Below are 15383 nucleotides of genomic sequence, written 5' to 3' on the forward strand. Positions count from 1 at the left end.
AGAGACAATAGACTAGTAGTTAATAACAAGCGAACAACCCAGTCTTGAAACTTTTGTTGTTTGCAAAACAGGGCCTGCAATTATTCCATCAAATACACGTCACAAAGAACAAATCAACAGACAAGTAGACAACGACATAGTTGACTTTAAATTAGTCTTGTGCAATTAAAACCTTATAAGATTGGGTTGCTCCGACAGCAAACCTAAGCCGTTATAATAATCTTGTGGTGGAAAACAATGTTGGGCCTAAAAAGCGAGCCTGGCACTCTAATCTATATGGGCTTTACTATAGTACACCCTTTACCTTGGAGGAGGTAAGATATCAAAAAATCACAACCGTTGATTTTTTAAAATAAATAGAACAATTTAATAAATTAATAGTGATAAAATAGTAAAAGAATCCACAAAATCTCAAACATATCCCATGTAGACTATCTTCCTTGTTTGGTTCTGCATGCAGTACATTTTTTAAAGTAAAAATATGGACACGTCATCTTTATAAAATTATGTTACGTGCTGCTAAAATTAAAAAATATTGAATATATGTAATCAATTCAACTATCACTCTATCACGTACATGTCATATATACATATTAGTTTGTCACATTATAGAAGTTATAAATTTATACTACAATAGATACATATTATCTATAATACCTTGAAATAGCTTTACAACATTTTTAAAATAAAATTATAATAGAGAAATACAAAGAACTATATATGTATTAATTCTATCTACAAATCACCGTCTTGTATACATACATAAAATAAATACGGCTACACAAGCGTGCGTCCCATCCCAATATTATGCAGGTGTGTGTCTATGCGCATGTTATAAAATACTATTCAGGTCATGTTAGGAAAGTTAGATCATGCATGCATATTACATCTAATAGAAATATATTTTCCTTATATAACTATTACCTCTTAGGAGGTAATATGTGATAATTGGTATTCAGATCAACGGTCCACAGTTATTTGAGTGTACCATAGCAAAGCCCAATCTATATACTTTCAAGGGAAAATTTACCTGAGGACACTCTTTTTGTCTCTGGACACGAAAAAAATTGGATTTTACACTTTGCTTTTTGTCAAATTTGCTGGTAGACATAATACTTAATAGAATATTTATTTCTGGATACAGAACAGAGAGAAGAGTTGTGATCTGTCCATTTTGCCCATGCCTCTTTCTTCCCCCTATTCTCTCCCACCGCACCCTCTCCGACGCTGCTTCTCTCCCTGCTCACCTATTCTCGTGCTGCCGCCGTGGATCCTGCTTGCCGTTGCAGGCGCCACTTTTATTGCCTTGATTAGCATCAGCAACAGCGTGTTCCCAATTGAAACCTCAGGCCAAAACGACACCCCAATGGGATGGTGGCCCAGCCACCGACCGCCGATCGAGATGGTGAGGCGGCAGGGGAAGGGGTGGACGCGTCATCTTATTCATCTCAAGCGCAATTATCTCAGCCCTTGTTTAGTTCGCAAAAATTTTTAAGATTCTCCGTCACATCGAATCTTTAGCCGCATGCATAAAGCATTAAATACAGACGAAAATAAAAACTAATTGCACAGTTTATTTGTAATTTATGAGATGAATCTTTTGAGCCTACTTACTCCGTGATTAGATAATGTTTGTCAAATAAAAACGAAAGTGCTACAATAGACAAAAACCAAAATCTTTGCAAACTAAACAAGGCCTCACCGAAGATTTTTTTTTAACGTTGTCAGTGGAAACCTAAGCAGTTATCTAAAAAATAGTAATCTTGAGGTGGTAGGTGGCAGGGGGAAGGGTGGACAATGAAGATTTTTTTAAACGTTGTCAGTGCAACACCGCCCTATATAGGCAATCATCTCAAGCGCCTAACTCAAACATAGAACCTGCAAAACGAAATCTTCATTGTTGGTCCTAGGATTCTCATATTCGAGATTTAATTATGGTGAACCTCCCAGTGCGGGTGATCACGACCGCCATCCCTAGTGTCGCCCTAATTTACGGCTAGAACCTACCAAACAAAATCTCCATTTCATGTTCTAGTTCTGAGGCCTTGTTTAGTTTGAGATTTTTTTAAAGATTTGGCTACTGTAGCATTTTCGTTTTATTTAGCGATTAATGTCCAATCATAGACTAATTAGACTTAAAAGATTCATTTCGCAAATTACATACAAACTATATAATTAGTTTTTGTTTTCGTCTATATTTAATGCTTCATGCATATGTCTAAAGATTCGAGTGAAAAGTTTTTAACGAGGAACTAAAATAGTGGCCGAAGATAATTCTAGGGAACCTGTAGACGGCGGCTGTGAGGCGAGAGTGTCCAAGAAAAAAATCACTGCCCCATGACAAGGATGTAGGGGTTGACCTCGTATCTTTACACGTGGATGACTCAGTTTTTCCAAGCGCAATACTTGGTAGTTAGGTTATGGAACTATTGAAGGAGACATTTTTTCATTAGGCTAAAAAATTGAAATTGATAGTGGCTGGACCAAATTATTGGAGATGCTCTATCTCTATATCTACGCGTGGAGATGTAGGTGGTTCTAGAACACTCAGGTTATTTCTCTCCTTGCCTTTCATTCGTAGCAGTGTTGATGGTAAATCCAGCAAGGTACTCATGCCCTCCTTTGACGTCTGAATTCCGTAGTTACAAATTTTGAATATAGATATTTTGTAGTAAGAGTTTTGAAGAAAGATCTCACACCTCAAACGAATCATAAATATAGTCATTTTTGTGTACTGTTGCTGCAGCTAAACAATCTATTTTCCAGTGGTTACTGCATTTGTTAAGAGTTGTTTTGCTATCTTAAATTCATAATTGAGCTCGAATCATAACTTGTGTTCAGGGTGACAGCGCTCAACTGACATTGGAATCTTCCTGGAATCCTGAAGCCTTGTTTAGTTCGAAAAGTGAAAAGTTTTCGGTACTGTAGCACTTTCGTTTGTTTGTGACAAATATTATCCAATCATGGACTAACTAGGATCAAAAGATTCATCTCGTGATTTACAGCTAAACTGTGTAATTAGTTTTTGTTTTCGTCTATATTTAATGTTTCATGCATGTGCCATAAGATTCGATGTGACGGAAAATCATGAAAAATTTTTGGTTTTCAGAGTGAACTAAACAAGGCCTGAGTTGAGGGTGACAGCGTAACTTTGAAACAGTCGCCATGCAAGGCGCTGGTATAACATGTGGTTCAGTTTTACTTCTGTTCGTTTCGCTGGACAATGAAAAAGCTTGCTTGAATAAAAACCCTCACCAGGTCTCAATCTTGAATGGTCTTGAGTCTCGTGACAGCAGCCGATTTATAAGACCGCAAGGAGTGCATCGCACGACTCAACTTATACAATTAGTTTTATAATTAGCTCATATTTAGTCTCTATTTATATAATTAGTTCATATTTATAGTTCTTTTAATTAGCATCCGAAAGTTTGATGCGAAAGGAATTGAACTTTAGGTCTTGTTTAGTTTACCTCAAAAACCAAAAACTTTTTAAGATTCACTGTCCCATCGAATCTTACGGTACATGCATGAAGCACTAAGGTCTTGTTTACTTGCAAAATATTTTGCAAAATGTGAATAGTACCAATTTCGTTTGTATTTGACAAATATTGTCCAATCATGGACTATCTAGGCTCAAAAGATTCGTCTTGTCAATCCCGACCAAACTGTGTAATTAGTTTTTATTTTCGTCTATATTTAATACTTCATGCATACGTCTAGATTCGATGTGATGGGGAATCTGAAAAATTTTACAAAATTTTTTAAGAACTAAACAAGGCTTAAATATAAACGAAAATAAAAACTAATAGCACAGTTTACCTATAAATCGCGAGATGAATCTTTTAAGTCTAGTTACTTCATGATTGGATAATATTTATCAAATAAAAATACAAAAAATTTCGGACGTCACTGATGTCTCCATCCCCGAACAGTGGGCTAAGCCTACGCGGTGTCTGCTCCCTGGCAAAAAAAAAAAAGGAAAAAAAGAACAAAAAAAAGGGCCGGGTCAGTCAACTGCGTGCGTGAGCGTCTGTGCCAGGGCCGGGTCAATCAACTGCGTGCGTGAACAAAATACGGATGCTTATAGCGCCCAATCTCTCACTGGACATGGTTTTGCCACAGGCGTATACACCGGCTGTACTTTAAGGCATCAGATGTTATGTTGATGCATCCACTCTCCCGGATCAACCATCAATGCTGCCCCCACAGGCCAGTTTTGGAGTTCTCATTTTGTTAAAATGCAGGTCCAACTGACGCAAACTATCTACATCAAGGCAAAGCTCTCTGGATGTACTTCTGTGCTCATGGCTGCAACCCTCGCCTTTGCTGCTACTGTTGCTGAGAGCATGAACCTCAGCAACATAAACTCGGACTGTGAACAGTTGGTTCACTTCCCGAATACAATGGATCAATCCAATCCTCCTGATTAGAGAATCAAACATTTTACACAAATATTTTCCAATCACACAAGAAGTACAGAGTCCAAGATCTTCAAGATAAGCGACTGAACACCACAGCAGATGCACTGGCGAGACAAGCCATTTCAGACTCAGCCTTCCAGAACTTAAATTGAATCTTCTTGCTCCTATGAGCATCATGTGCACCAGTGCAATCTTTTACAAGCTCTACATTCTGTGGACTTGAACAATGTACTCATACTTGCAGCACGTTGCTGCTGATTGTTTGTTGTAAAAAAAACAATAGCAGAATAGTAGCAAATGTGGGCGATGGCGCAACTAGTCTGCAAGGCTGGATGGGTAAAGAATAAAGTCCGATTCACCCAACCCTTAAGTCTCAAGTAGTGGCAGCTGAATTAGAAAGGCCACCAAACTTTAATATAAAGCAAAACACACATTTTAACTTTTAAAATCAAACAAAATACTAACATTGGCTATTTCTGTCATTTGATCTCTCTTTTTTTCTAATATGAAAATGGTGTTAAATGTATGAGCAGCCTCTAAACTTACCACTTGTCTTATATAAAAACGATGTTAAAATGTATAAGCGGCTCCTAACTTATCACGGGTGTCACTTAGGTACATAACTTTAAAAACATATTTCTAGATCCTTCAACTTGTTAGTGGTATACCACAGTGGTCGGCATGATACATAGTAAATAGACCTATAGTGCACCATTTAACAAGTTTAGGGGCGTATGGTCTACCACCGAACAAGTTTAGAGATCCACAAATATGTTCTCAAAGTTTGTATACCTAAGTGATACCTATGAGAAGTTCAGAGCTTATGCATTTAACTCTGAAAAGGCATAACTTCTTCATTTAAAGTCGTATGAATACAAACTTTCTCTTAAAGTTGTAGAGCTCGATACGATAAGTTGTAGTTGATAAGCTTTTTCTTTAATATATTTTAGAGGATCAAATATTCATTTTAAGCTACTAGATTTTGAAATTTATTTTTTTGAATTTTTTAAAATGACCTCATACTTTAAAATTCTATATAATCTTACAGATAGAAATAAAATTGCTACAATTATGGGTATTTCACTTAATTTTGATAGGTATAGGTAATTAAAAGGTTGTCAAGTACAAGGCCATATTGTCATCAATGACTTTTAGATCCTTCAGAATTTTAAAATATTCAAGATCATTTAAAAAATTCAAAAATTAAATTTTAAAATTGATAATTTAAAACATTTGAGCATCTAAAACATGCTAAATAAAAAAATATCAATTATAAATTTATAGATCATGTAGAGTTCTACAACTTTGATATAATTTGTATTCATACGATTTCATTTGTAAAAGTCATGCTTTTTTTATATAAGATATATAAAGAGATCAAATGATAGGTGAATCTCACTGCCCCATTAACAAAATCACTCTAGAAATGTCGGTATTTTGTAAACAAGCTAGTAAATTTATATGATTATCACGCTACTCAAAGAAAACGATGATAGCAACATCCAAAAGACACGATGATTTATACATGTTCAGACCGGAGCCCTACGTCCGGTCTCGAAGATGATCACTTGCGTGTTCCTCACTTGTGCTTACAATGGGGGTGCAATAATGGTGGAAGAGGCGTGTGATGGATGAATGGAATGTCGAGAGAGTCCGTTGGAATGGGTGCCCTGACTGTCCTTATATAGAGTTTGGGGCTAGGTATCATACAAATAAGGAGATTCTCCTGACCGAGAGCGACGAAGGTCGCAGGCATGGCATGGCGACGACGGAGGTGGCTGTCTTGCACCTGTTAGATGAATTGCTCCAATGGAGTGAGTTTACCCATGTTTAGAAGCGGTGATTCTTTCCAAACTAGTTAGGGGACCAAACATAATCTACACAAGCCGCAGCCGCAGCTGCAACCTTGTTTAGTTCATGAAAAGAAAAGTTTTTGATACTGTAGCACATTTGTAACTATAGCAATTAGTGTCCAATCATGAACTAATTAGACTTCGTCTTGCAAAATACATGTAAATTATGTAATTATTTTTTTAATTTATATTTAATATTTTATGCATGTGTCCAAACGTTTAATACCATGGCACAAAAAGTTTTTAGCTGACCGTTCGACTGGTTGTGGTTGCTCTGCTGCTGATCAGAGCTGAGGCTCCAGACAGTGAGGAGCAGCTCCAGAACATGCGCCTTTCCAACGCCATGAAAGCCGTCGTCGCCCGGCCCAATGAGGCCGCGCCGCGCCGCCCGCAGCCGCAGTGACCCATCCCGCCGTCGCTCTCCGTGCCTCCCGCAGCCGAACGGCCTTATCCTCCTCTCCTCTCAAGAGGCAGGCAATGTCATGTGTGCAAGAATCTAACTCCATTTGCCAACTTCGAGGCGGAGTTCGTTTCCCCTTCCATTCCATTATTATTGGACAGAGATCGAGACAAGGCCGAGATTCTTCTGTGTGTACTTGCAGGAATCCTTTGCCCGTACGTACTTCATTCCTCCCCGACCCGAGCAGATAAAAAGCTACTCTACTCTAGTCGTAGTTACGAAAAGACGCGCGCGGAGGACAAAAGGACGCGATCGCGTACCGCTACGGCGCCAATACCATCTCCATACGCCTCAAGTACCTACGTGTACGTACGCGCTGCCAATGCCTCCATCCGTAGGCGTCCCTTGGGCGGGCCTTGGCCCTTGCCAATGTGGTCAACACATGCCGGCCGGCGTCATGCAAAGCTGCTGACCCCAATGCATGGTCTGTTTCCGGTACACTTCTCCATCAACATAAGTGCAGCAGCTTCACTTCATTGCAGCATGACTATAATACTGGCCTTTTACATGTGTCCCATTTGCAACCTCTAGTTGTTTTTTTTATTAGTGTGTGCACACATGCATCCATTATCGATCGATGTCTTCGATCGGGCTGATGCTGAACGTGGTTTATTCCTCTTCTTCGAGATGACCAATGAACGTCAGAGAGAACGAGCTAGTATTCCTACAAGCTGCTAAAAATGACGTCGTCCAAGAAGAGCTGCCCACACAACGATGCGTGTGACGAGAGGAATCCCCCACGGTTGTTGAGAACCAGCAGCAAGTTGCATGGCTGCAAGCTACCTAGACCTACGTGTGCATGCCATCTATAAACGATGCTCTGTTTTTCGAGCTGTTATCCAAACCTCTCCTCTCACACATGCATCACTCAAGTGTCCTTTCCAGCTCACCCCCTAACGACCTGCATAGTACGCATACAGTATATAGAGAGAGCACAAACCTTGAGGCCAAACCGTCAGTATTTAACAATCCACGCAAACTAGGCATACCCTCTGTTGTCTGCTGTGTGTATATATATATACTACGCCCAACCACACTGCCACATACACACACTTGGATGCATACATGTTCACAAGCAGCATGAAGGCAGGGTCGTCCAAGGGGAGATTCCTCAATCTCAAGGCCTTCCTCCATGCGTGGAAGAAACTCGCCGCCGCTGAGACGGCGACGGCCAGCGCCGCTGGGTGGGCACAGCTCGACGGCGACGGCGAAACCATCCCCAGGGACGTGCCCAAGGGCCACACGGTGGTGTACGTCGGGGAGGAGCTGAGGCGGTACGTGGTCAGGGTGTCCTCCCTCGACCACCCGCTGTTCCGCGAGCTGCTCGACCGGGCGCGGGACGAGTACGGCTTCGCCGCCGCCGACACGAGGCTGTGCCTCCCCTGCGACGAGGACATGTTCCTCGCCGTCCTCTGCCATGTCGACGCCGAGCGAGAGTGGAGCCTGGCACTGTGCAGCTGACCGCGGTACCGCCCCGGCCGGTCGGTCGGTCGCCCTCGTCGTTGAATTCTTCGACTTGGCTGCCCTGTTTGTTCTGTAATTCTGTTCCAGATGTTCCAAAAGTCGAGCATGTTTACATGCTTGTCCTGTTTATAGGGTGTAGACTGTAGAGGATGCTAGCAGTTAGCTCCAGTGGTCCATAAGACCATAACCATATTGTGCTTCGACTTTTCAAGGATGCACCGCAAGGTGCTTTGAATTGTTTTAGCTGCTGCAACTGCAACCAGGAGATGCATGCACGCATTCGAGTGCAGGGGCAGGGGTATTACTGCTTTTTTTTTGGCCCATATTGTGGCCTCGAGTATTTTTCATGGCTCAACTTACAACCAGCAGTTTTCCTTGCAAGAGTTGACGGACGCATGCACTTGTAAAGTGGACATGACACGCTTACACGCATGAACATTTGACCTGTAAGGTGACACCAGAATGTACCGCAGATAGATCAAGATGAATCTGCTGATACGATCAATTATACAGATCAGATGCCATAAGACTGTGGCCTATAGAAGTATGGTTATAACTCTCTCGATTTTTAGATGGGTCTAGTTGAAGTCAGGCTTTTCAGGGTAAGTGCAGCCAGAACGTTGGATGATAACATTGGCGGCGTAACAGGCAGCTCTGACACACTCGTCAATGCTCTTCTCTTGAACCAACTGAGATAGGAAGCCTCCAACGAAGGCATCACCTGCCAGATAATGCTTAAGCTTGAGGAACAAATACTTATGCAAAACATAAACATGAAAAACATGTGGCATCATATTCTTGTATTGGTATACCAAGCAGGTGTTTTGTTTGAGGGGCACAAATTTAATGAGTTTGTTATGGTAGCTAGAGGATGACACAAAGAAAAGAAAGGTGCAATGTAACAATGAGATATTACTCCACTGGAAACTATTGCGTTTCAAGTACCTGCACCATTCGTGTCAACAAGCTTCTCCTTGGGCAAGAGGATCACAGGGAAAGTCTTCACCTGAAAGCATAGTATTTAAGAATAACAGGAACTAGGATAAACATTTGTCTCAAGTAGCCAAGGTCCAATAAACAAAAAATGATGTGAATGTTAACTTTATGAAGACTTATAGTTGCTGTAAATAATCCACATCGATGTTTGTTTAACAGAATGCAAATGTCACAACAGTCAGTGTAAAAATGCAGGACACTGTAAGCAGGAGATTTACCTTTCCATCATCAGCCACAACTACTGGATCACGACCTTGAGTGATCACAGTAATCCTCTTGTGTGTTCCTGAAGCCTTCGGTAATTGAGAGATCTTCCAAGCAATCTCCTCAACATTCTCAGTCTGAAAATTTTCATCGGGAACCTTTTAGAATTTCACTAACCTAGTGAAAATAACAAGACATATCAGTAGTTACCTCCCAACCACGAACTTTAGCAAAGGTCCTCGCCTCAGTTTCATTTCCAAAGATGTAGTCCACATACCTATATTTGGCAACATAATAAGGTTTTACATAGTACAGAAAAATTGGAAAACCTAACATCCACCACGATGAAACAAGCTTTGCTCCACAAACTGAACATGTTCAAATAAAGGTCAGAAAATACAGCATCATTACACATCAAAGTCACCACTACAGTCTGGTCGGTTGTAAACAAACTTCTTTATCCTATTAATACAACGATACTCGCTCCGTCCCCAAATAAATCAATTCCTAGAATCCGTGCCAGTCAAACTTTTTTTAGTTTTAACTAACTTTATTAAAAAAAGTAACAAAATCTATAATATAAAATGAGCATCTCATGAAAATATATTCTATGGAAAATCTAATGGTACTAATTTCATACCATAAATCTTAGTGGTTTTTTCTAGAAACTTGGTCAAAGTTTAAAAAGTTTCACTTAAGACAACTCTAGGAATTGATTCTTTCAGGGAGTATCTACTTAATCGAGAAAAGAAAAGCTACACATCCAGATCCAGCACTTACGGAAGAGCTTTCTCTTGGGCATCACGGAAAACCTCGCAGATAAAGGGGGCAGAAAGGTTCATCATAAACACCTAGAAATATTGCAACCAATGGAAATCAGACAACATTAGCAAAGATGGTTTTCTTTTACTAGCATAATTTTACCTTGTTGGTTGCAGCAGCATGCTCAGCAACAAGTTGAATAGAATCCGGGGACACCGTAAGGAAAAATCCAGCAATGTAAATATATTTTGCCTTCTCAACTATGATTAATGCATATCATAATCAGTAAACACAATCCATGATACAAAAGTATCGAGTGCAAACAAGTAGCAGTGATGTTATGCAAGAAGCCACAAGCAATGACTTGCATAGATGGGTATAGGCTATGTGGTCGACTAGCAAACGAACTAATGTTATGACAAGGTGCAATTTTGCTATTGCATCTGCACTGCTCCAGAGAACTATGATATGCCTGACACCAAAAAATCAAAAGAAAAATGGTGCAGAAAACAGTAAAGAAAATGTTTGGATGCTCATTACTACGTAATATGCTAGATTTTCTGGTGGGAACCGAAATATTGTCTCAATTGTTTGCACCACCTGTCCACTTGTACTACAATAGTACATAAATAACCCCCCAGAGAAATAAGAAGAAGAATTGGAGACATTTGTGCTAAACTGACTATCCAAAGATGTTTGTCACCTTATAAAAAACGACGTTTGTCATTCTCAGAGCACAATGGACAACCACTCGACCAGAGCAATTCCAAGAAGAACATATGAGTACCATTGTGTCCAAAGTCCAAACAGCACGATGAACAGTATTTGTATCAAGAGAAATAATGGTGGAAATTCTTAAAGCTGCTCTGTGGTCTATTTGCATTACCAAGTGCCCAATTCTCTGGTTTCTTCAGATGTTCAGACTTGTAGCAGTTTGCAGCAGACAAGTTAGCAATAAGTGACCTGTTTACAGTTTTTAGGGACTGATTAAAATTAAGACATGCTTGTTGAAGTGAAGACATTGTAGCAAGCATACCTTTCTCCACCAACAACACAGACAGCACATGTGCCTGTTGGAGCATTCTCATCCTCATAATAATGGGCCTGGATGAATAGATGGCAGGGTTATAGTAGTTAGTTGTGCAATGAGGTGAAGTATCACGAAGAAGAAAAAAAATAAAGAAGGAACTTGCAACTTACATTAATACCAGCAGCTTGTGCATTTTTCTTCATCTCCTCACCAAACTTATCCTTCCCAATACAACCTATGTAACTTGTTGCGCCAGGAATTTGAAGCATCCACTGAAAAGTAATCAGGATTGTTATGATTTGTTTTATTATGAGTAGATGTAACCAATTAGGACTGGTCATAGACTAATAGCTTTGAATATTTGTTATGACTTTTCTTCAGAGCTTACTTGGGCAACCCTGATAGAGTTTTGAGTGGCTCCTGAAAGAAAAGAACAGTTAATAAATAGAAGAAGAGAGAAAATGAATCATGAAGCAGTACTTCATGCATGTGCACTAACATTACCTCCAGCAATGTATTCAACATTGCTCTTGCTAGCCAATTCATCATACCTGCCAGAACATAGAAACACAGGTCACCATTTGTATATTTGAGATAAATTTCAGCTTATAGTCATATAAGGAAATTTTTGTTATGACATCAGGAATAGGCAGTTTGAGATACTCTACTAATTAGTAATTACTAACCTCAAGCCATGTATACCTGGACATAAAAAATTGCTTTCTAAAAAAATTAGAAGTCCTACTATGTTTCTCCCCTGTCTCATGGGCGCTTATTGCGACAATATCAAGGATTTGTTTTCCATTCTCCATTCAGGACAAACCAGCATCAAGTAACCAACATTTCAAACTGCAAGGGAAGCTAAAGGGGCAACGAGACTTACATTGGCAAATGCTTGTCCTCGGCAAGAATGGCATTGCCAGGCTTCACGTCATACCTAGAGCACAGGTGGAGCGAGAAACGTGTTGATTAGCTCGAAATAACTTCAGCTGCAGCTTAACTACTCAGAACAATGGCTATATGCATTCTATGCAGAGGCCGGATCGTTCTTCCTTTATCTTAAAAAAAACTACTACTCAGAGTAAGGCAACCGAGAAACACTGTCCTAATCCAACACACATCGTTCTAACGAAGCAACATGATTAAAGACATGTTTTTCGCGGACCCCAGCTAAGGCAGGTGGCGGAGAAGGGAATACGATGTGCAAGCAAACAAAGTGAGCCCAAGCGAACACTGATGAGTGATGAGAATGGTAGTGATACTGACAGTAGTACTAGCACAGTAGTATTTTCTAATAGATTAGCTTCGCTAAGGCGCTCCCGGTCTCGGGTATTGCTGGTTATTTCAGTTGCATGCTACGAACTGGTTGTTCAGATTCAGAGTTTCAGAGGGGGAAAAAATCTAGAACCCGCAATCCTGCGCCCATAAGGCAATAACTGCCGTTGGATATAACAGAACGGTGATGCTCGAGCGGTCGAGCCCGCATCACACCACTGCCAAAATTACATACTGAAACTTAGAACAATTAATAGGCGCAGTTGAGAGATCGTGAGACGAGGAGAGAAGTGATCGGGGAGGAATCGAGTACTTGGCGAGGAAGCCCTCGTCGACGACAGCGGAGATGTCGAGGAGGGGGTTCCCCATCCCCAGGAGGATCCCCTCGTAGCCGCTGCTGGCCATTTCCTCCTCTCGAGCTGAAGCCGAGCGCGGCGTCGGCGGAGCGAGAGAGATCGTGTGGCGACGGGCGAGTTCGGCAACTGGAACCACGGACGGGGGCACGGGGCGGCGCCGGCCGGAGAATTCGCTGAGCTATTCGTCACGGGCGGCAGTCGGCAGGGCAAAGGAAGAGGGAGAGAACCCGGGTTGCCTATGCCACAGGCCCACGTGCCGCCGGCCCAACAACGTTGCGCCACGCACGCACGCGCGAGCCGCCGGTAAGGTGTCACCGCGTGTCACAGTTTCTAGCACCTGCCCCACTCGGCCCACGTATCGTACGCGACATCGCCCAAGGGCACAGTGGGCTATAGCACGGTGGATTGGACCCGTAAACGAGACCGGCCCAGAATTTCCGATGGATTATGTTATGTTCTAATCACGTCCACGGAATTAGAAACCAATTAGGCCTTGTTTGGATGTAGTTGGATTCGCATCAATCCACATGTGTTGAGGCGGGTTGGAGTGGAACTCGAACTAAATTCCACCCCAATCCACTCCAACACATGTGGATTGAGGTGAATCTGATAACATCCAAACAAGGCCTTAGGCGGATATTGTCGGATTCATTTCAATGCATGTGTGTTGATGTGGATTGGAGTGGAATTTAGTTCAAGTTTCACTCCATTCCACATCAACACATGTGGATTGATGTAGATCCGACTACATCCAAACAAGGCCTTAACAATTACACAGCCGATGAAAAAGAAACTAAGTTTTATTTTTAATAAAAACACTTATATTCTCAAATTTCAGTTTTGAAAATTTACAGAATTAAATAGGACAAAACTTATCAGCAAAACTTTTACACTCAACTCTTTGAATATAGCTTTTGGTAAATTATGTAGACAACTCATCATGAAACCTTTTTATATGGTATTTACAAGCCAACTCTCGATATAAATTTTCAAGCGTAATTTTATATAATAAATTTTGTGAATAACATGATTTATACAAATAAAGTTTTTATTGTTCAGCGTTTTCCCAAAAGTATACACAATTTATCCATCAAATTTTTTTTAAAAAAAATATGAAGACAAACTCCTCAACTTAAGAAACTTTTTCATAGTATATAAAAGAAAAATAGGTAGATTAACAATATGAAAATAATGAAAAAGGAAAGGAAAGAAAACCCAGGACCGCACAAAAGCAGCGAATGACCACTAAATTGGAATTGGCGTGTTTACTACTTGTTGCCTTGTTGGGCCTGCACTATATATTTCGAATTTATTCTCTCTCATTCTCCGTAGATAGTGATTTACAATCTGAATTCCGAATTAAAAAATGAAGTGTTGTTCAGATTTTTAATCTCATTGTGATTATTACATTTGCAGAATAAAAAACACCTCATTCTCTTTTTTGAGATCAGGAGTTTTGATGCTTCTCATGGCCGTTCGACCCGACCAATTCAATCCGACCCACCTAGAAAAATAAACTATTGGTAATATAGAATCGGGCCATTGTCTCATCTTCTTTAGTGTACCTAAATGAAGTAAATAAACAATTTTTTTTTCTTCATTTTTTTATTTAGTTCATTACAGTAGAGAAGAACCGTATCCATTTGAAGAGCTATCCTCATCCTTACAACTAATGCATGCGCGGTGGTAAGTGGCATAAGTTTGGTTGAGCGATCCCATGCATTCTTGCTTTAGCAGCAGTTGAGTTCAACAGTACCACCAGCCGACGACGAGGATATGGGTTGACTAGTGGAGCGGTGGTTGGAACCAACTTCCGCAGGTGCAGCGATATGATGCATATCCATATGACCATGCATGAGCCATACACACTAGCTAGGATCCACGTACATCTATCTGAGCTGCAAGTCAAACGGGTGCTTTCCTCATTTTCCTCACGCCTACCTCTCTCGCCAGGAAGCTAAGCTAAGGACACGCACCAGCTAATTCCCGTCAGCTGGTCCTCCACATGATCCATCACTAGTAACTGCTAGTCCCTCTTCATGTCCAGGTAGGGGCTAGGGCCTATGGTGGGCTTTGTTTGGTAGACGACGACAGCTGCCTTCTCTCATAGCTTTGCTTAATAAGGATAAACCTGAAGCTGCAACGGCCGGCGCGGCTTTCAGATCTCAGCCCGTTTGTTGGTTTTTACTACTGATCTATCCCGTATCCTGATGCACGCGATTCTTTTTCCTGACTGGTATAAAACAGATCGACAGAGTACGTTGATCCTGTCATCCCTGTGCATATAAACTCTGGGAATCATCGATACAATCTGGCCAGCCTTGCGGCGCACCAACACCACACCACGGCGAGGCGAGGCGATTGTGCGCTGCATGCTCGCTCGAAAGTGCCTTCCACATGCACGTTAGTACGTTACGGCCGGATCGATCGGAATAGCAACATGCCAACGGCCAACCCCCACGTCTCACATCACATGCATGTGTTGAAAGGTACTCCTACCAGTTTCAGTTTCAGAGCTGCACCTGCAAGCGCGCGCGGCTCCATCTCCATCCAACAGCTACC

At 41.1% G+C, this 15383-nt stretch overlaps 2 protein-coding genes across 2 annotated transcripts; one reads left to right on the plus strand and one right to left on the minus strand.

Annotated features, from left to right (window-relative positions):
- Window positions 7670–8672, plus strand: LOC8054281 (auxin-induced protein X10A). Its single transcript, XM_021464124.1, has one exon. The coding sequence runs from the start codon at window positions 7800–7802 to the stop codon at window positions 8193–8195; it is 396 nt and encodes a 131-aa protein (XP_021319799.1). The 5' UTR covers window positions 7670–7799; the 3' UTR covers window positions 8196–8672.
- LOC8075936 (adenosine kinase 2) lies at window positions 8507–13056 on the minus strand. The gene is made up of 13 exons (XM_002448147.2): window positions 12779–13056; window positions 12074–12127; window positions 11695–11741; window positions 11579–11610; window positions 11361–11462; window positions 11197–11264; window positions 11047–11123; window positions 10323–10420; window positions 10179–10249; window positions 9609–9675; window positions 9413–9535; window positions 9144–9204; window positions 8507–8919 (listed from the first exon to the last, which is right to left on the minus strand). Exons 1-13 carry the CDS (start codon window positions 12868–12870, stop codon window positions 8777–8779), a joined length of 1035 nt encoding a protein of 344 aa, XP_002448192.1. The 5' UTR covers window positions 12871–13056; the 3' UTR covers window positions 8507–8776.

The sequence above is a fragment of the Sorghum bicolor genome, chromosome 6, assembly GCF_000003195.3.
Source record: "Sorghum bicolor cultivar BTx623 chromosome 6, Sorghum_bicolor_NCBIv3, whole genome shotgun sequence".
In the NCBI taxonomy this organism is placed as follows: Eukaryota; Viridiplantae; Streptophyta; class Magnoliopsida; order Poales; family Poaceae; genus Sorghum; species Sorghum bicolor.

Coding starts and splice junctions, on each gene's coding strand:
- LOC8054281 (XM_021464124.1), top strand. CDS start 7,800: ATGTTCACAAGCAGCATGAAGGCAGGGTCGTCCAAGGGGAGATTCCTC.
- LOC8075936 (XM_002448147.2), bottom strand. CDS start 12,870: ATGGCCAGCAGCGGCTACGAGGGGATCCTCCTGGGGATGGGGAACCCC. Junction 9,205..9,412: donor TTGTGGCTGATGATGGAAAG/GTAAATCTCCTG, acceptor CTATGCTTTCAG/GTGAAGACTTTCCCTGTGAT. Junction 8,920..9,143: donor TGTTGACACGAATGGTGCAG/GTACTTGAAACG, acceptor ATTATCTGGCAG/GTGATGCCTTCGTTGGAGGC.